At 36.6% G+C, this 22,156-nt stretch overlaps 1 protein-coding gene across 1 annotated transcript in view; it reads left to right on the top strand.

The window, feature by feature from the left end:
- Nucleotides 1-22,156, top strand: part of STPG2 (sperm tail PG-rich repeat containing 2) — a 542,953-nt gene that overhangs the window by 190,038 nt on the left and 330,759 nt on the right. Inside the window, exon 8 of the mRNA XM_031935322.1 lies at nt 21,989-22,099. Coding sequence (XP_031791182.1) covers nt 21,989-22,099 — 111 coding nt within the window. The remainder of the gene's footprint in view (nt 1-21,988; nt 22,100-22,156) is intronic.

Raw genomic sequence — 22,156 nt, 5'->3', positions numbered from 1 at the left:
TGGCTAGGAAAGGGAAATCCCTCAACCTATTGCACTTGCTGGTTGAGGTGATGCCCTGCCCTGCTTCAGCTTGCCCTCCATGGACTGCACCCACTGTCCAACAAGTCCCAATGAGATGAACCAGGTACCTCAATTGGAAATGCAGAAATCACCCACCTTCTGCGTCAGTCACGCTGGGAGCTGCAGACCAGAGATGTTCCTATTCAGCCATCTTGGAATGGCACTACATATGGAATTCTGTCAAGGCCAATAGGTGAAAACGTAGACATTCATATTTCAATTCAGTGAAAGTTATAACTGAATTTTGTGTAGTACAGTTTTAAGATGTATAGTGTGATTTTAAGAGAACAACAAAAAACAAAACCAGAAAAAATATGTGTAACCATTTAAAGGTAAGAACTGTTATATAACTACTTTGAAATCTGTTACCCTTAATTGCTGATACATGAATTGTTATTTGTTTTATTATACATGCAATTTATATTTGTGGGATTAATTCTTATAATGTAGATATTAATTTTTTCAGGTTTTTAATGTTTATTAAAACTTATTTTTCTGAGGGTTTTCTATGTACCTGTGCTCAAATAAGTTTACTTTCTGTGTAAACATCTATTTTTATTCTTTTTTTAATCATTAAGAGACAATTCTCTGTGTGTTTTGTGTTTCTACACACCTTTGCTTGCACCTCCTTTTTAAGGATGATTGTACAGCAAACAGCCTTCGAAGATACAGCGTCTCCCTCCTCAGCAAAGGGTGTGCTTACTGCTCATTATAAAAGATTCAGGTTCCCAGAGCTCACAGTTTTTCTCCCATTTTGTGTGCTAGTATTTATTTTGTCCCATCGGCCTTGTCCCCAATAGGACTTTAGGGCAAGGAGGACTGATGCAAGTGTGCTGTTCTCATGCTGTTTTTTATGCCATAAGGAATAAAGTCCTTTGTCTCTGACTCAGGAGTTTTGCATTTTTCTGTAAAACTGTGGCAGGTCACCTTAGTAACATGAAGTAGGGCAAAATTTCAGACCCATCATAGTACTTCCTATTCACATGTCATTAACTTATAGACATTTTTCTTTGATTGTATTTTGCTCCCACAGCTCCTAGTAGTGCATCTGATGGCCTCCTCAAAACAGCTCTCTAGTTTCTGTCAATTTAATTTATTTTTCATTAAACTTACCAGTTTATTTAATAATGAACAAGTTTAACATACCTACATGTACTCTAAATTAATTTTTTAAGTTGCGATATTTCTAGACTCTCAGTTTGAGTTTCTGTCATCAACCTTTGATATTTGTCTTTAATTTCTGTTGTTCTCTTTAGTCTATTGTTCTATTTCTGTTGTTCATTTAGTCTGATATAGGTATAAATAAATATATATGTGTGTATATATTTCATATGTGTGTGTGTGTGTGTGTGTGTATGTATGTATGTATTTGAGATAGGGTCTCACTATGTTGCCGAGGCTGGAATGCAATGGTGCAGTTATGGCTCACTGCACCCTTGTCCTCATGGGTTCAAGTGATCCCCCTGCTTCAGCCTTCTGTGTAGCTGGGACCACAGGCATGGGCCATTATACCTGGCTATTTTTAAAACATTTTTCATAGAGACAAGGTCTCACTTTATTGCCCAGGATGATCTTGAACTCCTGGGTGCAATTGATCCCACTGCCTCTGCTTCTGAAAGCATTGGGGTTACAGGCATGAGCCACCACACCCAGTATATATTTTTAATTGTGGTAAAAAACACGTAATGTTTAATTTATCATCTTAACTCTTTTAAGTGCTGATATAAGTATATTTTAAATCCATCATGAATGCTAATAGTTTTTAGAACATTTCTGCTATATTTTGTTTAAAATGTACTAACAGTTCATTATTCTTAGTAACCTGACATTTAGATAAAAATAATTATAGTTTTTTTTTTCTTTTTTGAGATGGAGTGTCGCTCTGTTGCTCAGGCTGGAGTGCAATGGTGCGATCTCGGCTCACTGCAACCTCCGCTTCCTGAGTTCAAGCAATTCTCCTTCCTCAGCCTCCTGAGTAGCTGGGATTAGAGGCACGCACCACCATGCCTGGCTAATTTTTGTATTTTTAGTAGAGATGGGGTTTTACCATGTTGGTCAGGCTGATCTCAAACTCCTGACCTTGTGATCCACCTGCCTCAGCTTCCCAAAATGCTGGGATTACAGGCATGAGCCACCACACCCAGCCAGAATTATAGTATTTATTCTTCACTGTAGATATTGAGAAGCCTAGCATGGTGATTATTAGCATGATCTCTAGACTCAGAGTGTTTGAATATACATTTTTACTCTGCCACTGATCTTGTGCAAGTTATTTAAACTCTTTGTGCTTAGCAAAATGAAGACCATAATAGTACATACCTAAAAATGTTGTTGCAAATACTAAGTGAATCAAAAAACACTTTGAATATCTTCTGGCACACAGTAAGGACTCAGTAAACTTGCTATTCTTGTTGACAATTTAAAACTACCTATAGGTATAACTAAGACTCAGTTTATAGAGTCTTTGATAAAGTCTAAAATCAAGAGTGAAATATAGACCCTAAACATGTCTGGTTTTTATTAATTAAGTCTAGTAAACCTTGTATTTAATTGTAGTATCAATTGATTTATGTTTAATTTTGATTATTAACATGTTTGTGTATATACCTATTACACTATTTTATGTATTGTATTGGTCCATTTTTTTTTTTTTAATTTCCATAGGTTATTGGGGATCAGGTAGTGTTTGGTCACATGAGTAAATTCTTTAGCAGTGATTTGTGAGATTTGGTGCACCCATCGTCCTAGCAGTATACATTGCGCCCAATTTATGGTCTTTTATCCCTCATCCCCTTCCACCCATTCCCCCTGAGTCTTCAACGTTCTTTGTGTCATTCTTATGCCTTTGTTTCCTCGTAGCTTAGGTCCCACATATGAGTGAGAACATAAGATGTTTTGTTTTCCATTCCTGAGTTACTTCACTAAGAATAATAGTCTCTAGTCTCATTGAGGTTTCTGTGAATGCCATTCATTCATTCCTTTTTATTGCTGAGTAGTATTCCACTGTAGACATATACCACAGTTTCTTTATCCACTCATGGATTGATGGGCATTTGGGTTGGTTCCACATTTTTACAATTGTGAATTGTGCTGCTATAAACATGCATGTGCAAGTATGTTTTTTGTATAATGACTTCTTTTCCCGTGGGTAGATAACCAGTAGTGGGATCGCTGAATCAAATGGTAGTTCTACTTTAAGTTTTAAATGAAATCTCGATACTGTTTTCCATAGTGGTTGTACTAGTTTACATTCCGATCATCAGTATAAAAGTGTTCCCTGTTCACTACATCCACACCAACGTCTATTTTTTTTTTTTTTTTTTGATTATGGCCATTTTTGCAGGAGTAAGGTGGTATCACATTGTGGTTTTGATTTGCATTTACCTGATCATTTTGTAGTACTGATCTTTCTTTTTTTTTGTATATTTGTTGGCTATTTGTATATCTTCATTTGAGAATTGTCTATTCATGTCCTTAACCCACTTTTGGATAGGACTTTTTGTTTTCTTGCTAATTTGTTTGAGTTTCTTGTAGATTCTGGATATTAGTCCTTTGTCAGATATATAGATTATGAAGATTTTCTCCCACTCTGTGGATTGTCTGTTAACTCTGCTGACTGTTCCTATTGCCATACAAAAGCTCTTTTGTTTAATTAAATCCTAGCTATTTATCTTTGCTTTTATTGCATTTGCATTTGTTTTTGGGTTCTTGGTCATGAAATCATTGACTAAGCCAATGTCTAGAAGGGTTTTTCTGATGTTATCTTCTAGAATTTTTATAGTTTCAGATCTTAGATTTAAGTTCTTGACCCACCTTGAGGTGATTTCTGTAGAAGGTGAGAGATGAGGGTTCAGTTTCATTCTCCTACATGTGGCTTGCCAATTGTCCCAGCACTGTTTGTTGAATGGGTTTTTTTTTTCCCCATTGTATGTTTTTTTTTTGCCTTGTCAAAGATCAACTGACTGTAAGTATTTAGGTTTATTTACGAGTTCTCTATTCTGTTCTATGTGCCTATGTTTATACCAGTACCATGCTGTTTTGGTAACTATGGCCTTATAGTGTAGTTTGAATTCAGGCAATGTGATGCCTCCAGATTTGTTCTTTTTGCTTAGTCTTGCCTTAGCTATGTGGGCTTTTCTTTGATTCTATATCAATTTTAGGATTCCTTTTTTCTAGTTCTGTGAGAGTGATGATGGTATTTTGATGGGAATTGCATTGAATTTGTAGATTGTGCTTGGCAGTATGGTCATTTTCACCATATTGAGTCAACCCATCCATGAGTATGGGATATGTTTCTATTTGTTTTTGTTGTCTATGATTTCTTTCAGCAGGTTTTGTAGTTTTCCTTGTAGAGGTCTTTCACCTCCTTGGTTAGGTGTAATCCTAATTATTTTATTTTTCTTGCAGCTATTGTAAAAAGTTTGAGTTCTTGATTTGATTCTCAGCTTGTTACTGTTGTTATATAGAAGAGCTACTGATTTGTGTACATTAATTTTGTATCTGGAAGCTTTCTGAATTCTTTTATCAGTTCTAGGAGCTTTTTGGAGGAGTGTTTAGGGTTTTCTAGGTATACAATCATATCATCAGCAAACAGTGACAGTTTTACTTTCTCTTTGCCAATTTGCATACCCTTTATTTCTTTCTCTTGTCTGATTGCTCTGGCTAGCACTTCCAGTACTATGTTCAATAGAAGTGGTGGTAGTAGGCATCTTTGTCTTGTTCCAGTTCTCAGAGGGGGAATGCTTTCAACTTTTACCCATTCAGTTGTGGTTTGTCATATATAGCTTTTATTACATTGAGGTATGTCCCTTGTATGCCGATTTTGCTGAGAATGTTAATCATAAAGTGATGTTAGATTTTGTCAAATGCTTTTTCTGCATATATTTAGATGATCATGTGATTTTTTTTTTTAATTCGGTTTATGTGATGTATCACATTTATTGACTTGTGTATGTTAAACCATCCCTGCATCCCTGGTGTGAAACCCACTTGATCATGGTAGATTATCTTTCTGATGTGTTGTTGGATTCAGTGAACTAGTATTTTGTTAAGGATTTTTACATCTGTGTTCATCAGGGATATCCTTCTGTAGTTTTCTTTTTTTGTTATGTCCTTTCCATGTTTTGGTATTAGGGTGACACTGGCTTTATAGACTGATTTAGAGAGGTTTCCCTCTTTCTCTATCATTTGGAATAGTGTCAAAAGGATTGGTACCAATTCTTCTTTGAATGTCTGGTAGAATTCAGTTGTGAATCCTTCCAGTCCTGGACTTTTTTTTTGTTGGTAAGTTGTTATTACCATTTCAATATCACTGCTTGTTATTGGCTTGTTCAGGGTATCTGCTTCTTCCTGATTTAAGCTAGGTTGGTTGTGTCTTTCCAGGAATTTATCCATCTCCTCTAGGTTTTCTAGTTTTTATGTGTAAGGATGTTCATAGTAGCCTTGAATGATCTTTTGTATTTCTGTGGTGTCAGTTGTAATATCTCCTGTTTTGTCTCTAATTGAGCTTATTTGGATTTTCTCTCTTCTTTTCTTGGTTAATCTTCCTAATGGTCTATCAATTGTATATTTCTTTTTGCTTTTTGTTTCATTTATCTTTTGTATTGTTTCAATTTCATTTAGTGTACTCTGATCTTGGTTATTTCCTTTCTTTTACTGGGGTTAGGTTTGGTTTGTTCTTGTTTCTCTAGTTCTTTGAGGTGTGACCTTAGATTGTCTATTTGTGCTCTTTGAGACTTTTTGGTGTAGGTGTGAACTTTCCTCTTAGCACCACCTTTGCTGTATCCCAAAGGTTTTGATAGGTTGTGTCACTATTGTTGCTCAGTTTGAATAATCTTTTAATTTCTGTCTTGATTTCATTGTTGACCCAATGATCATTCAGGAGCAGATTATTTAATTTTCATCTATTTGTATGATTTTGAAGATTTCTTCCTGCTTTATTCCACTGTGGTCTGAAAGAGTGCTTGTAATAATTTTGGTTTTCTTAAATTTATTAATAGTTGTTTCATGGCCTATCATATGGTCTCTCTTGGAGAATGTTCCATGTGCTGATGAATAGAATGTATAGTCAGCAATTGTTGGGTAAAATGTTCTGTAAATATCTGTTAAGTACATTTGTTCTAGGGCATAGCTTAAATCCATTGTTTCTTTGTTGACTTTCTGTCTTGATGACCTATCTAGTGCTGTCTGTGAAGTATTGAAGCCCCCCACTATTATTGTGTTGCTGTCTATCTCATTTCTTATGTATAGTAGTAATTGTTTTATAAATTTGGGAACACCAGTATTAGTTGCATGTATGTTTAGGATTGTGATATTGGACAAGGCCTTCTTTGTCTTTTTAAACTGCTGTTGCTTTAAAGTTTGTTTTGTCTGATGTAAGAAGAGCTACTTCTCCTGGCTTTGGGTGTTCATTTGTATGGGGTGTCTTTTTCCACCCCTTTACCTTAAGTTTGTATGAGTTCTTATGTGTCAGGTGAGTCTCTTGAAGGCAGCAGATAGTTGGTTGGCAAAGTCTTATTCCTTCTACAATTCTATATTTTTTAAGTGGAACATTTTGGCAATGTACATTCAACGTTAGTATTGAGATGTGAGGTACTATTCCATTTATCATGCTATTTGTTGCCTGTATACCTTGGTTTTTTTCTTTTTCTTTTTTTTTTTTTTGAGACACAGCCTTACTCTCTCATTCAGGCTGGAGTGCAGTTGGCTCACTGCAATGTCTGCCTCCCAGGTTCAAGCAATTCTTGTGCCTAACCCTTTCAAGTAGCTGGAATTACAGGCACTCACCACCACACCCAGCTAATTTTTGTATTTTTAGTAGAGACAGGGTTTTGCCATGTTGGCCAGGCTGGGCTCAAACTCCTGACCTCAAGTGATCTCTCCCCCTCTGCCTCACAAAGTGCTGGGATTAGGATTCCCGGTGTGAGCTACTACACTGGGCCATTGTTTTTTGTTTTTAATTGTATTTTTGTTTTGCAGGTCCTGTGAGATTTATGGTTTGAAGAGGTTCTGTTTTGATGTGCTTCTGGGATTTGTTTTAAAATGTAGGATTCCTTTTAGCAGTTCTTGTATACTGGCCTGGTAGTGGCAAATTCTCTCAGCATTTGTTTGTCTAAAAAAGGTTGTATATTTCTTTCATTTCTGAAGCTCAGTTTCACTGGATATAAAAGTCTTGGCTGATAATTGTTTCCTTTAAGGAGGCTGAAGATAAGGCCCTAATCTCTTCTAGCTTGTAGGGTTTCTGCTGAGACATCTGCTGTTAATCTGATAGGTTTTCCTTTACAGGTTACCTGGTGCTTCTGCCTCACAGCTCTTAAGATTGTTTTTTCCGTTTAGCTTTAGATAACCTGATAACAATGTCCCTAGGCAATGATCTTTTGTGATGAATTTCCCAGGTGTTTTCTGAGCTTCTTGTATTTGGATGTCTAGGTCTCTAGCAAGGCTGGGAACATTTTCCTCAATTATTTCCCCAAGTATGTTTTCCAAACTTCTAGATTTCTCATCTTTCTCAGGAATGCCAATTATTCTTAGGTTTGGTCATTTACCATAATCCCAGACTTCTTGGAGGCTTTGTTCATATTTTCTTATTTTTTTTCCTTGTCTTTCTTTGATTAGGTTAATTACAAAACCTTGTCTTCAAGCTCTGAAGTTCCTTCTTCTGCTTGTTACATTCTATTGCTAGACTTTCCAGAGCATTTTGCATTTCTATTAGTGTGTTCATTGTTTCCTGAAATTTTGATTGTTTTTTTATGTATACTATTTATTTCATTGAGTATTTCTCCTGTCATTTAACATATATATATATAATTTCCTTAAATTGGACTTTGACTTTCTCTCATGCCATTTTGATTAGCTTAATAACTTTACTCTGAATTCTTTTTCGGGCAAATCAGGGATTTCTTCTCGGTTTGGATCCATTGCTTGTGAGCTAATGTGATTTTTTGAGGATGTTAATGAAACTTGTTTTGTCTTATTACAGAGTTGGGATTTTGGTTTCTTCTCATTTGGGTAGGCTCTGTCAGAGTTATGAAAGGTGTAGGATTCAAGGCTGTTTTCAAGGGAAACAAGACTCATTTGTCCCATGGGGTGTTCCCTTGATATATTATTCTTCCCCTTTTCCTAGGGTTGTGGCTTCTTGTGAGCCAAGCTGTAATGATTGTTATGTCTCTTCTGGATCCAGCCACCCAGCAGGTCTGTTAGGCTCTGAGCTGGTACTGGGGGTTGTCTACACAGAGTTCTGTGATGTGAACCATCTGTGGACCTCTCAGCCATGGATACCCGCACAATATTTGGGGTGTCTCCTGGCTCCTGCAGGAGCAATCTGCTTTTTTCAGTGGGTCTGTGTGTTCTCTCAGGTTTCCTGATTTATTTCTGCAGTAGGTCTGTAGCAAAAGTTCGTGATCTGAGATTCCACATACTACTGTGTCCTTCCAAGTGGGATGCCATCTAGTTCTGCCTCCCGTCTGCCATGATTCCCATTATCCACTTTTTCTTATTTCTTTATTTTGTGGATTAATCAAATATTATAATCAAAATATTAACCAAATATTTTATTTTATTCCATTTCATCAATCTCTATTATATTTTTTAGTTTTTTAACTATTCTTTTAGTTTTTGCCATCAAAATTAAAATAAGCATTCACCTACTGCAATCCAATAAAAAGGATGACCTTTACTACTTTCTCAATAAGACTGACTTAGAGCATTTTAACTCCATTTTGTTATCTTGTATTTTGTTTAATTATTGTCACATATTTTAAAGCCACATATTTTAAGTTTTTTGAATATTATTATTTTGTTGTGTGGATTACATTTATTTATTTATTTTTCTATTGTGCTTCTTTCCTTTTTGCATTTGCATTTTTATAAAAAATAGAATCATTTTTCTTCTGTCTGAAAAATTTCCCTTAGCATTTCTTCTGGTCCAGGTCTGCTGCTGAATTGTTACAGTTTTTGTTTGTCTGAAATGTATTTCGTTATTTTTGAATGATTTATTTTGGAGTATAGATTTTTAGGTTGGTAGTTATTTTCAGTATTTTAATAATATTTTGTTGTTTTAGACTTTCCATCTTTTCCATTGAGAAGTAAGCTGTCCAGCTTATTGTTTCTCCTTCCAGAGAAATTGTCTTTGGTTTTTAACCTTTGATGTGTCTGAAGTGTAGTTTTCTTTTTAATACATTTGCCTGAGGTTTGCAGAACCTTTGAATCTGTGGGTTTATGTATTTTTTCGGTTTTAAATAATTAATCTTAAATTTAAACAGGCTAAATGCCCCAATTAAAAAACACAGACTGGCAAATTGGATAAAGAGTCAAGACCCATCAGTGTGCTGTATTCAGGAGACCCATCTCACGTGCAGAGACACACATAGGCTCAAAATAAAGGGATGGAGGAAGATCTACCAAGCAAATGGAGAACAAAAAAAGGCAGGGGTTGCAATCCTAGTCTCTGATAAAACAGACTTCAAACCAACAAAGATCAAAAGAGACAAAGAAGGCCATTACATAAGGTAAAGGGATCAATTCAACAAGAAGAGCTAACTATCCTAAATATATATACACCCAATACAGGAGCACCCAGATTAATAAAGCAAGTCCTTAGAGACTTACAGAGACTTAGACTCCCATACAATAATAATGGGAGACTTTAACACCCCATTGTCAACATTAGACAGATCAACGAGACAGAAAGTTAACGAGGATATCCAGTAATTGAACTCAGCTCTGCACCAAGTGGACCTAATAGACATCTACAAAACTCTCCACCCCAAATCAACAGAATATACATTCTTCTCAGCACCACATCGCACTTATTCCAAAATTGACCACATAGTTGGAAGTAAAGCACTCCTCAGCAAATGTAAAAGAACAAATTATAACAAACTGTCTCTCAGACCACAGTGCAATCAAACTAGAACTCAGGATTAAGAAACTCACTCAAAACCATTCAGCTACATGGAAACTGAACAACCTGCTCCTGAATGACTACTGCGTACATAAGGAAATGAAGGCAGAAATAAAGATGTTCTTTGAAACCAATGAGAACAAAGACACAACATTCCAGAATCTCTGGGACACATTTAAAGCAGTGTGTAGAGGGAAATTTATAGCACTGAATGCCCACAAGAGAAAGCAGGAAAGATCTAAAATTGACACCCTAACATCACAATTAAAAGAACTAGAGAAGCAAGAGCAAACACATTCAAAAGCTAGCAGAAGGCAAGAAATAACTAAGGTCAGAGCAGAACTGAAGGAGATAGAGACACAAAAAACCCTTCAAAAAACTAATGAATCCAGGAGCTGGTTTTTTGAAAAGATCAACAAAATTGATAGACTGCTAGCTAGACTAATAAAGAACAAAAGAGAGAAGAATCAAATAGACACAATAAAAAAATGATAAAGGGGATATCACCACTGACCCCACAGAAATACAAATTGCCATCAGAGAATACTGTAAACACCTCTATGCAAATAAACTAGAAAACGTAGAAGAAATGGATAAATTCCTGGACACACATAAACTCTTCCAAGACTAAACCAGGAAGAAGTTGAATCCCTGAATAGACCAATAACAGGCTCTGAAATTGAGGCAATAATTAATAGTCTGCCAACCAAAAAAAGTCCAGGACCAGACGGAGACACAGCCAAATTCTACCAGAGGTATAAGGAGGAGCTGGTACCATTCCTTCTAAAACTATTCCAGTCAATAGAAAAAGAGGGAATCCTCCCTAACTCATTTTATGAGGCCAACATCATCCTGATACCAAAGCCTGGCAGAGACAAAACAATGAAAGAGAATTTTAGACCAATATCCCTGATGAACATTCATGTAAAAATCCTCAGTAAAATACTGGCCAACCAAATCCAACAGCACATCAAAAACCTTATCCACCATGATCAAATGGGCTTCATCCCTGGAATGCAAGGCTGGTTCAACATATGCAAATCAATAAAAGTAATCCATCATATAAACAGAACCACAGACAAAAACCACATGATTATCTCAATAGATGTAGAAAGGGCCTTTGACAAAATTCAACAGGCCTTCATGCTAAAAACTCTCAATAAATTTGGTGTTGATGGAACGTATCTCAAAATAGTAAGAGCTATTTATGAGAAACCCATAGCCAATATCATACTGAATGTGCAAAAACTGGACGCATTCCCTTGGAAAACTGTCACAAGACCGGAATGCCCTCTCTCACCACTCCTATTCAACATAGTGTTGGAAGTTCTGACCAGGGCAACCAGGCAGGAGAAAGAAATAAAGGATATTTAATTAGGAAAAGAGGAAGTCCAATTGTCCCTGTTTGCAGATGACATGATTGTATATTTAGAAAACCCCATCGTCTTTGCCCAAAATCTCCTTAAGCTGATAATCAACTTTAGCAAAGTCTCAGGATACAAAATCAATGTGCAAAAATCACAGGCATTCTTATACACCAATAACAGACAAACAGAGAGCCAAATCATGAGTGAACTCCAATTCACCATTGCTACAAAGAGAATGAAATACCTAGGAATCCAACTTATGAGGGATATAAAGGACCTCTTCAAGGAGAACTGCAGGCCACTGCTCAGTGAAATAAAAGAGGACACAAGCAAATGGAAGAACATTCCATACTCATGGATAGGACGAATCAATATTGTGAAAATGGCCATACTGCCCAAAGTAATTTATAGATTCAATGCCATCCCCATCAAGCTACCAATGACTTTCTTCACAGAATTGGAAAAAACCGCCTGGATTTATTTTTAATTATTCATGTAGAAATGTGGTCTTTTGTAAACTACTCATTTCCTCTAGAACCAAAACCATCCAGTGAGTAATTAATTTCTTCGTAATTTCATTCAAAATCGGTAGCTTTTACCCCCTAAGCACTAAAAACTGCACAACGTTTTGGAACTTTTTAATGTAATAATTCCTAATACCATATATATGACAGTAATAAAATTATTGTAGTTTCTTTTTTTCCAAGATAGCAGATTGGAGGCAAGTGTTACAATGCTTATTCTATTTGAGAAGACAAAATAGTGTATAGCGATTCTCACTGTGAACTTTTTTTTCTGGGAAGCAATGCAGGAACTTAACAGGAAAACTGAAATAAATCACAGATCCTTTGAAAGATGTGGCAGCTGCAGCCCACACTGTGAGCCATGTGAAAAAGTAAGTCTTCAGAGTGTGAAAAGCGGAGAGAATGCCTCCAGGATATACACCCCCACTGGGCAACCTGGCAGTCTGCCCATAGGGGAAGGCCTTAACTCTACCCAGTGCTAGAACTGATTTAAGGAGCAATGGGGAATATGAAAGTAGGAGCAGTGTAGGAAGAGCCTTGCAGGCATTTTCAATCTCCAGTGTGAACCAAGGGAAGCCATTCCTGACTCTGTGTCATGGGGGGATCTTGCAAAAATCTGCTAGCTAACTCAGGCATGGAGAAGGTGGGAAGTGTGCTGCGGCCACAAGTGCAGGAGCTGCACACCCTACCTTTCCAGGCAGATTGGGAGAAGCATGGCCTGAAAGCTGTGGTTGCAGTCTCTGTGGGGAAGGCTTATGACCTGGGGCATTTTGAGTTCTGAGCATTAAGTGCCTAGAAGATAGATAGCTGCTGCTAGCCGGTGAGATTTGCTTTGCCAAGTGCATGGGCGCTGGATGGGCTTTACTGCCACCTGCTACTTCCCACTCCCTGTACAAACTCATTTGTACATCAGAGGCAGATATGCTTTTCCATAGAACATTACTCTAGTGGCCAATGAATTCCTCTGATCCTCACTGGGGCCACTGCTGCCCTGCATGGGTAGAGTCAGAACGTGGAGCTGCCTTGTGGAGCCCCCACGTGGCTTTGCCCCTCCGCTTGCCCTGATAACTTAACACAAAGGACAGAAATGTTTGGGAGCTCTATAGCTCCACCTGTCACCTGAGAAACCACAATATCTCCCCTGAGTAACATAAGGCAAGTACAAATCTCACCACTAGTATCACAACTGGCACTCTTTTGCAAGCACCACCTCCTGGCTGACACAATGAATTGCAGTAACTCCAAGTAGAACAACACTGTGTTCAGGAAGGAGAAAACTCGTGCATGACCTCTGCTATCACTATTGTCTGTATCATCCTGGCTACCATCCTGGCTAACCAGAGGTCCTGAGTCTCTCCATGTGACCAGTTCATTACTACTACCACCAGCATTTGAGAAAGCCAATACACTAAGGCTGTTTATACCAAGGAATCTCACAGAGTCTATGACCCTTCCCTGCCATCCCCATCAGAGATGGTGCTAGTACCTGATGCTGGGAGACTGGAGAAATTGTCACATCAGTGGATCTCTTGCAGACTTTCCCTAGCACCAACCTGGAGTGTGGCAACTCCACTGGGTTACTAGACCCAGAGGAACAGCAGCATTCATAGTAGCCTGGCTCTCAGGGACTCCTAGTCCTAGGGGAAAGGAAAGTTCGCCACATTAAGGGGACCCTCCATGGGACAAAAGAATCCAGATGGCAGGCCTTGAGTCCCAGATCTTTCTGCTCTTGAGAAGTTTCTTTCTTCCTGCAGAGGCACAGTTGCAGTACTGGGTTCAGAAGGGAAAGTCTGCAGCTGTACCCCAACAGTCAGGCAGCTCTAGTGCTCATGAAGGGTCTTGGAGAAGGGGAATTCTTTTTCCTCCCATCCACCACTGCAGACACAACCAGGTCTTCTCTTATAGGTGCTCAGCATGGGTGCTCCTAAAGACAACCTTTTTCAAAGATTTCAGGGTAACTGCATCCCCACAGGAGGAGCACCTTCCAGGTTCAGGTGTGGATGAAAGGTAGAGTCACAACTCCTCTATACTTGGAACATCAACATTCCTGAAGATGAAAATAGGTGCCTGTCTGATTGAATAGCAGGAATACTGGAACACTGGGTCATTAGTGTGTCTGGAATATGGATTACTTTCCTGCTGCCCTGACACAGGTGCTGAAGTAACTCCCACTCTTCACCCCTGATAACACCTCAGTGTACTTCTCTGAGAGCTTCTCCCAACCTCCAGCCAGGTCTGTGAAGGCTGTGACCTCTGCCTGCCATTACATATTGCATTTACCCATCTGCTTTCACAACCAGTTTCTAACCTGAGACACCTATCCTACTGGCATGAAGCCTGAGTTGTTCAACCCAGTAAATAAAATGCTGGGGAATAAATAAATAAATTAAAAGCACACATCTTGGGGCAACAAAGTAGGGTTCAAGAGACCTCCGTTATTCCAACTCCATAGGAGACAGTGAACTTGCTGACACACTGAGCACATTGCTACTACAACAAGCATCTGAGAAAGCTATCATGCAAAGACTCTCTATAACTAAAGCTCTCATACAGGGTCTTCACTCCTGAATGTACCAATAACTGATTTAGGCTACATTAAACTATAAGCCTTAAAGTCACAGTCTTAAGGGGGAAAAAGAAATAAAGAAAAAACCACAGTCTTACAACATAAATTCAACAATAATTAGAATAAATAGTATACCCAAATGAGAAGGAACCGGAAAAATAATTATGATAATATGACAAAACAAGGTTCTGCAATACATCCAAAAGTTCACACTAGTGAAATCACCCAGTGGGTTCTCCTTGTCTGCTGCCTGCAGAGAGCCAGTTTATCAAGACAGGGGAACTGTAATAGAGAAAATGTTAGTAATGCAGAGCTGGCTGTATGAGAGACCAGAGTTTTTTATTACTCAAATGAGTCTCCCCCTAAACTTGGAAATTGAGGGTTTTAAGGACAATTTGGTGGGTAGAGGACAGTGAGTCAGGAGTGCTGATTGGTTGGGTCAGAGATGAAATTGTAGGGAGTCAGAGCTGTCTTCTTGTGCTGAGTCAGTCCCTGGGTGGGGGCCACAAGACCAGATGAACCAGTTTGTTGATTTGGATGGTGCCAGCTGATTCATCAAGTGCAGGGTCTGCAAAATATCTCAAACACTGACCTTAGGTTTTACAATAGTGATGTTATCCCCAGGAGCAATTTGGGGAGGGTCAGAATTGTGTAGACGTAGCATGAGTGCAGTCCAGCTGCATGACTCCTGAACCATGATTTCTAATCTTGTGGCTAATTTGTTAGTCCTACAAAGGCAATCTATTCTCCAAACAGGAAGGGGATTTGTTTTGGAAAAGGGCTGTTATTGTCTTTGTTTCAAAGTTAAACTATAAACTAAGTTTTCCCAAAGTTAGTTCAGCTTATGCCCAGGAATGAACATGGACAGAGTGGAGGTTAGAAGAAAGATGAAGTTGAAGTTGGTTAGGTCAGATCTCTTTCACTGTAATAATTTTCTCAGTTATAATTTTGCAATGGAAGTCTCACTAGCTCTCTAGCAATATATCCAAACCAAGGTGAAATCTTTGAAATACCAGAAAACGAATTCAAAAGATTAATTATTAAGATACTCAAGGAGATACCAGAAAAAGGTGAAAACCAACATAAAGAAATTTTGAAAAAATCAACATATTAATGAAGAACCTATTTTAAAGAGAAAAAATATCAGAACTTCTGGAAATGAAAGACACATTTAGGAAATTACAAAATGGTAGAGGTTTCAACCATAGGCTAGAACAAGTAGAAAAAAGAGTTTCAGTGCTTGAAGACGAGGCTTTTAAATTAACCCAGTCAGAGAAAAATAAAGAATAAAGAACAGAAAGGAACAAAGTCTCTAGGAAATAAGGGATTATGTAAAACAGCCAAACCTAATAATAATTGGTGTTTTGAGGGATAAGAAAAAGTACAATGTTTGGAAAATTTATTTGACATACTAGAGAAAGGTGAAAATTAACATAAAGATTTTTTTAAAAATTCAGGATATGAATGAAAAAATTTCTAAAGAGATAGATATTTTAAAAAGAAACAAATCAGAACTTCTGCAAATGAAAGACACATTTAGGGAACTACAAAATGCAGTGGAGGTTTTAACAATAGACTAAAATAAGTAGAATAATTTTTTGAGGAAATTGAGGAAAACTTCCCTGGCCTTGTTAGTGATTTAGATATCCAAATACAAGAAACCCAAAGAACTCCTGGGAGATTCATTGCAAAAACAAAAACAAAAACAAAAACAAAAAACAAAAAAAACAAAAAAAACACGAAGGCATATAGTCATCTAGCTATCTAAAGTCAATGTGAATGAAATAATTCTAAGAGCTGTGAGGCAAAAGCTGTAAGGGAAAACCTGTTAGACTAATAGCAGACTTCTCAGCAGAACCCATACAGACCAGAAGGGACTGGGGTCCTTCCTATCATTAGCCTCCTTAAACAGGAGGCCAAAAATTTTGTATACAGCAAAACTAAGTCATTTTCAGACAAATAAGTGCTTAGAGAACTTGTTACTACCAGACCAGCCCTATAAGAAATGCTGAAAGGAGTTCTAAATCTTGAAACAAAAGACCATTATGCACCAGAATAGAACGTCTTGCAAACATAAAACTCACACGGACTATAAAACAATAACACAATGAAGAAAAAAAAGTAGGTAACAATTCACGTGATGACTGGAACAGTATCATGATATTAATGTTGAATGTAAATGGCGTAATGGTCCACTTAAAATATACAGATTGGCAGAGTAGATAAAAAGTCACAAACTAGGTATCTTCAGTCTTCAAGAGACTCACCTAACATTGAAGGATTTATATAAACTCAAGGTCAAAGAATGGCAAAAATTAATCCATGCAAATGGAAACCAAAAGTGACCAGGAGTAGTTATTCTTATATTAGATAAAACAACAAACTTTAAAGCAACAGCAGTAAAAAATGACAAAGAATATCATTATATGATGATAAAAGGATCAATTCAACAAGAAGATATTATAATTTTAAATTTATATGCACTTATCACTAGAGCTCTCAGATTTGTAAAACAATTACTACTGGACTTAGGAGATGGAAAGCAACACAAGAATAGTGGGGGATTTCAACACCCCATTGACAGCACTAGATAGATGATTGAAACAGAAAATCAGCAAAGAAACAATGGTCTTAAACACTGTAGAATAAATGGACTTAACAGATATTTACAGAACATTCTACCTAAGAATTTAAGAATGTGCATTCTTCTCATCAGGACATGGAACATTTTCCATGATAGACCATATGACAGGCCACAAAAAAGTCTCAATAAATTTGAAAAAATAAAAATTATAGCAAGTATCTTCTCAGATCACATCAGAATAAAACTAGAAATCAACTCCAAAAGAAACCCTCAAAACTATACATGTATGTAGAAATTAAACAGTCTGTTCCTGAATGATTTTTGTGTTAAAAATGAAATCAAGTTAGAAATTTAACAGTTCTTTGAAATGAATAATAGTGACACGAGTCATCAAAACTTCTGGGGTACAGCAAATGCAGTGCTAAGAGGAACGTTTGTAGAACTAAATGCCTACATCAGAGCCTGGAAGACCACAAACTGACAACCTAATGTAACACCTCAAAGACCTAGAGAAACAAGAATAAAGTAAGCCCAAAACTAGAAGAAAAGAAGTAACAAAAATTAGAGTAGAATTACATGAATTTGAAACAAAAAATCAATACAAAAGATCAATGAAACGAAAAGTTGGTTCTTTGCAAAGGCAAATAAAATTGATGGAACTTTAGCTAGAATAACCAAGAAAAGAGGAGAGGAGATTCAAATAAGATCAATTAGAAATAAAACTGGAGACATTACAACCTACACCACAGGAAAATGAAAGATCATTTGAGACTGCCATGAACACAAACTAGAAACACAAACTATGCACACAAACTAGGAAATCTAGAGGAAATGGATAAATTCCTGGAAACATACAACTTTTTTTTTAGACTAAATCAGGAATAAATAACAACCCAGACCAGACCAATAACAAGCAGTAATATTAAATCGGTAATTGAAAATTGACAACAAAGAAAAAAAGCCCAGGTTCAGATGGGTTCACAGCTGAATTCTACCAGGCATTCAAAGAATTGGTACCAATTCTACTGATGAAACTATTACAAAAGATTGAGAAAGAGGGAATCCTCCCTAACTCATTCTATTAAGCCAGTTTTACCCTGATATCAGAACCAGGAAAGAACATAACAAGAATAGAAAACTACAGACCAACATCCCTGATGAATATAGATGCAAAAATTCTCAACAAAATACTAGATAACTGAATCTATCAGCACATCAGAAAGATAATACATCATGATCAAGTGGACTTCATTGAAGGTGTGCAGGGATGGTTTAACATAAGCATGTCAGTAAATATGATTCATCACATAAACAGAATTAAAAACAAAAACCATATGATTATCTCAATAGCTGCAAAAAAGCATTTGATAAAATGTAGCACCTTTTTATGATTAAAAACCCTCAACAAACTAGGTATGAAAGGGACTTAATTCAAATTAATAAACACCATCTATGACAAACCCACAGCCAACATTATATTGAATGAGGAAAAGTTGAAATCATTCCCACTGAGAACTGGAACAAGAAAAGGATCCCCACTTTCACCACTTTCCATTCAGCGTAATACCAGAAGTCCTAGCCAAAGCAATCAGGCAAGAGAAGGAAATACAGTGCCTTCAGATTGCAAAAAAGGAAGTCAAACTATTGCTGTTCACCAATGATATGATTATATATCATATAAAACCCTAGAGATTTCTCAAAAGTGTTGGCTGTATAAGCCTAGAGATAAGATTAGATTTGATAATCAAATTCAGTAATGTCTCAGGTTACAAAACCAATGTATACAAATCAGTAACACTGATATATGCCACCAATGACCAAACTGAGAATGAAATAAACTCAATCACCTTTACAATAGCTGCAAAAAAGATAAAATACCCTGGAATATACTTAACCAAGGAGGTGAAAGATCTCTGTAAGGAGAACTACAAAACACTGCTGAAAGAAATCATAGATGACACAAACAAATGGAAACACATCCCATGCTCATGGAATGGGAGAATCAATATTGTGAAAATGACCATACTGCCCAAAGCAATTTACAGATTCAATGCAATTCCTATCAAAATACAAACATCATTTTTCACAGAATTAAAAGAAACAATCCTACAATTCATACGGAAAAAAAAGAGCCTGCTTAGCCAAAGCAATGCAAAACTAAAAGAATAAATCTGGAGGCAGCACATTACTGTACTTAAAATTATACTACAAGGCTGTGGTTATCAAAATACGGAGTACTTGTATGAAAGTAGACATATAGATCAATGTATTAGAATAGAGAATGCAGGAATAAAGCCAAATATTTACAACTAACTGATCTTTGACGAAGCACAGAACAACATAAATTGGGAAATTGACACCCTATTCAATAAACAGTGCTGGGAAAACTGGATAGCTAAATTCAGAAGAATGAAACTGGATCCCTACATCTCATTTTATATAAAAAGCAACTCAAGATGGATTAAAGACAAATCTAATACCTGAAACCATAAAAGTCCTAGAAGATAACCTCAGAAAAAGTCTTCTGGACTTTGGCTTAGGCAAAGAATTAATGACTAAGTCCCCAAAGCAAATGGAACTAAAACAAAAATAAATAAATGAGACCTAATTAAACTACAGAGCTTCTGTATAGCAAAAGAAATAATCACCAGAATAAACAGACAACCCACAGAATGGGAGAAAATATTGCAAACTATGCATTGGGCAAAGGAGTAATATACAGAATCTACAAGGAACTCAAACAAACCAGCAAGAAAAAAAACAAATGTCATGAAAAAGTGGGCAACTGACGTGAATAGCCGTTATAAAAAGAAGATATACAAATGGTCAACAAACATATGAAAAAATATTCAACATCACGAGTCATCAGGGAAATGCAAATTAAAACCACAATGAGATACCACCTTACTCCTGCAAGAATGACCACTATTACTATTATTATTTTTTTGAGACAGGGTCTCACTCCCTCACCCAGGCTGGAGTGCAGTAGTGTGGTTATGGTTCACTAAAGCCTTGATCTCCCAGGCTCAAGTGATCCTCCTACCTCAGCCTCTCCAACAGCAGGGACCACAGGCATGTGCCACCACACTCAGCTAGTTTTTGTATTTTTTGTAGAGATAGGGTTTCATGATGTTGCTCAGGCTGATCGTAAACTCATGGGCTCAAGTGATCTGCCTAACTTGACATCCCAAAGTGGTGGGATTACAGGTGTGAGCCACTTCACCCATCCAATAATAGCCAATGTTAAAAAGTAAAAACAAACAAACAAAAAAACAAAGAAACAATAGATGTTGGGTTAATGAAAAGGGAATGCTTATACGTTCATGGTAGGAGTGTAAATTAGTACGATCTTTGTGGAAAACAGTGTGGAGATTTCTTAGATGACTAAAAATAGATCTATGATTTGATCCAGCAGTCCCACTACTGGGTATTTACCAATGGAAAAGAAGTCAATACATTAAAAAGACACCTGCATGTGTATGTTTATTGTAGCCAAATTCACATTTGCAAAGATATGGAATCAGTCTTGGTACCCACTGACCAATGAGTGGATAAAGAAAATGTGGTATATATACACCATGGAATACTACTCAGCCATAAAAAAGAGTAACCTAATAGAGTAACATAATATCTTTTACAGCAACTTGGATGGAGCTGGAGGCCATTATTCTGAGTGAAGTAAGTCAGGAATGAAAAACCAAATACTGTATGTTTTCACTGATAAGTGAGACCTAAGCCATGGGTACACAAAGGCACACAGAGTGATATAGTGGACTTTGAAGACTCAGAAAGGGGGGGGTGGGAGGACAATAGGGCTAAAAAACTACTTATTGGGTACAATGTACACTACTTGGGTGATGGGTACACTTAAATCTTAGAATTTACCACTATACTATTCATCCATGTAAGGAAAAGCCACTTGTACCCCAAAAGCTATTGAAATAAAAATTATTACAAAAATAAGTCAGTTTTCAGCTTCAAACAATTTAAAAACTATGCAAAAATAATAACCCTGCCTTAGATGTTCTATATTTAAAGGCTTTCACATTTTTAAAAGACGTGACTGTGATTGTTCTATTTTTGAAAGTGATAAAAGCTACCTATATTATCTGGAGTGGATAGGTTGGAATAATATCATGTGGAAAAATGTGGAGAAATGCCGTCTTCAGCATTTTGGGTAGAGAGGCATATCGTGTCATAGATACATTAGGGGGGTAATGGATGTTTTAGTAAAGTAATGTTACCAAAAAATGGACAAAGAAAGAAAGATGTCTATTCTCTACTATGTGTCAAATTCTGAAATATTAACTGTGAATATCAAATTCTGAAATAAAAACAAAATGTGTAAAATATGGGAAAATAGATTCTTATCCCTTTTGCATATACAAAGGATGTTGCTGCTGTTTATTCTATTTAATTAAATGAATACAAATAAATTGTATGACAAATTAGAAAGAGTATCACAAGGATTAATTGCTCATTAAAATATTATGTTACTAGATTCCTCTAACCTATTAATTTAAATCTTCAATGCGTATAAAGAATTATGATATATAAAAGTGAGTGGATCATTTCGCTTAGAAAATATATTAACCCAGAATTGCCACATAATTAAATGGTTGATTGTGAATATATTTTTATTAATAATAAATTGTAAAACAATACTATATAATTGGCTAAATATCTTATTATTGAGATAGAACTTGCTGGTTATGAAATACAACATAGCTAATATGTTTAAGTGATGTGTGCAGATCCATTATGCTTACCTAGAGGTTCATATAATCAATTCTTTTTCCATTTTAATATCTCACTGACTTACAGCTTTTTATTTCTGTATCACATTTGAAAATTTTATTTTTTTATGAATATGTGTCTTTAATGCCAGATAATATTGATGACCTTCATTGCAAACTTATTATTTATAGTGCTTCTTGAATTGATAAAAATAAATGATGTACTCTTTTTAACCCCTTCTTTCAACAGGCATGTTGGCATTCACAGGGTGGTGGAATTTCTGATGAATTACCTAACCTGACTAACAAATATGCTGCTTTCTTGTCAAGAGCCAAAAGAACTATGAAAGTATCAGATATGGTAAGAAGACTCCTACAATCAAATATTTTCATTATCTAGAAATCATGGAGGAGGCTG

This window comes from Piliocolobus tephrosceles, chromosome 3, assembly GCF_002776525.5.
Source record: "Piliocolobus tephrosceles isolate RC106 chromosome 3, ASM277652v3, whole genome shotgun sequence".
In the NCBI taxonomy this organism is placed as follows: Eukaryota; Metazoa; Chordata; class Mammalia; order Primates; family Cercopithecidae; genus Piliocolobus; species Piliocolobus tephrosceles.
Note: the sequence above shows the minus strand (reverse complement) of the source record. Positions and strands in the feature narration are given on the sequence as shown.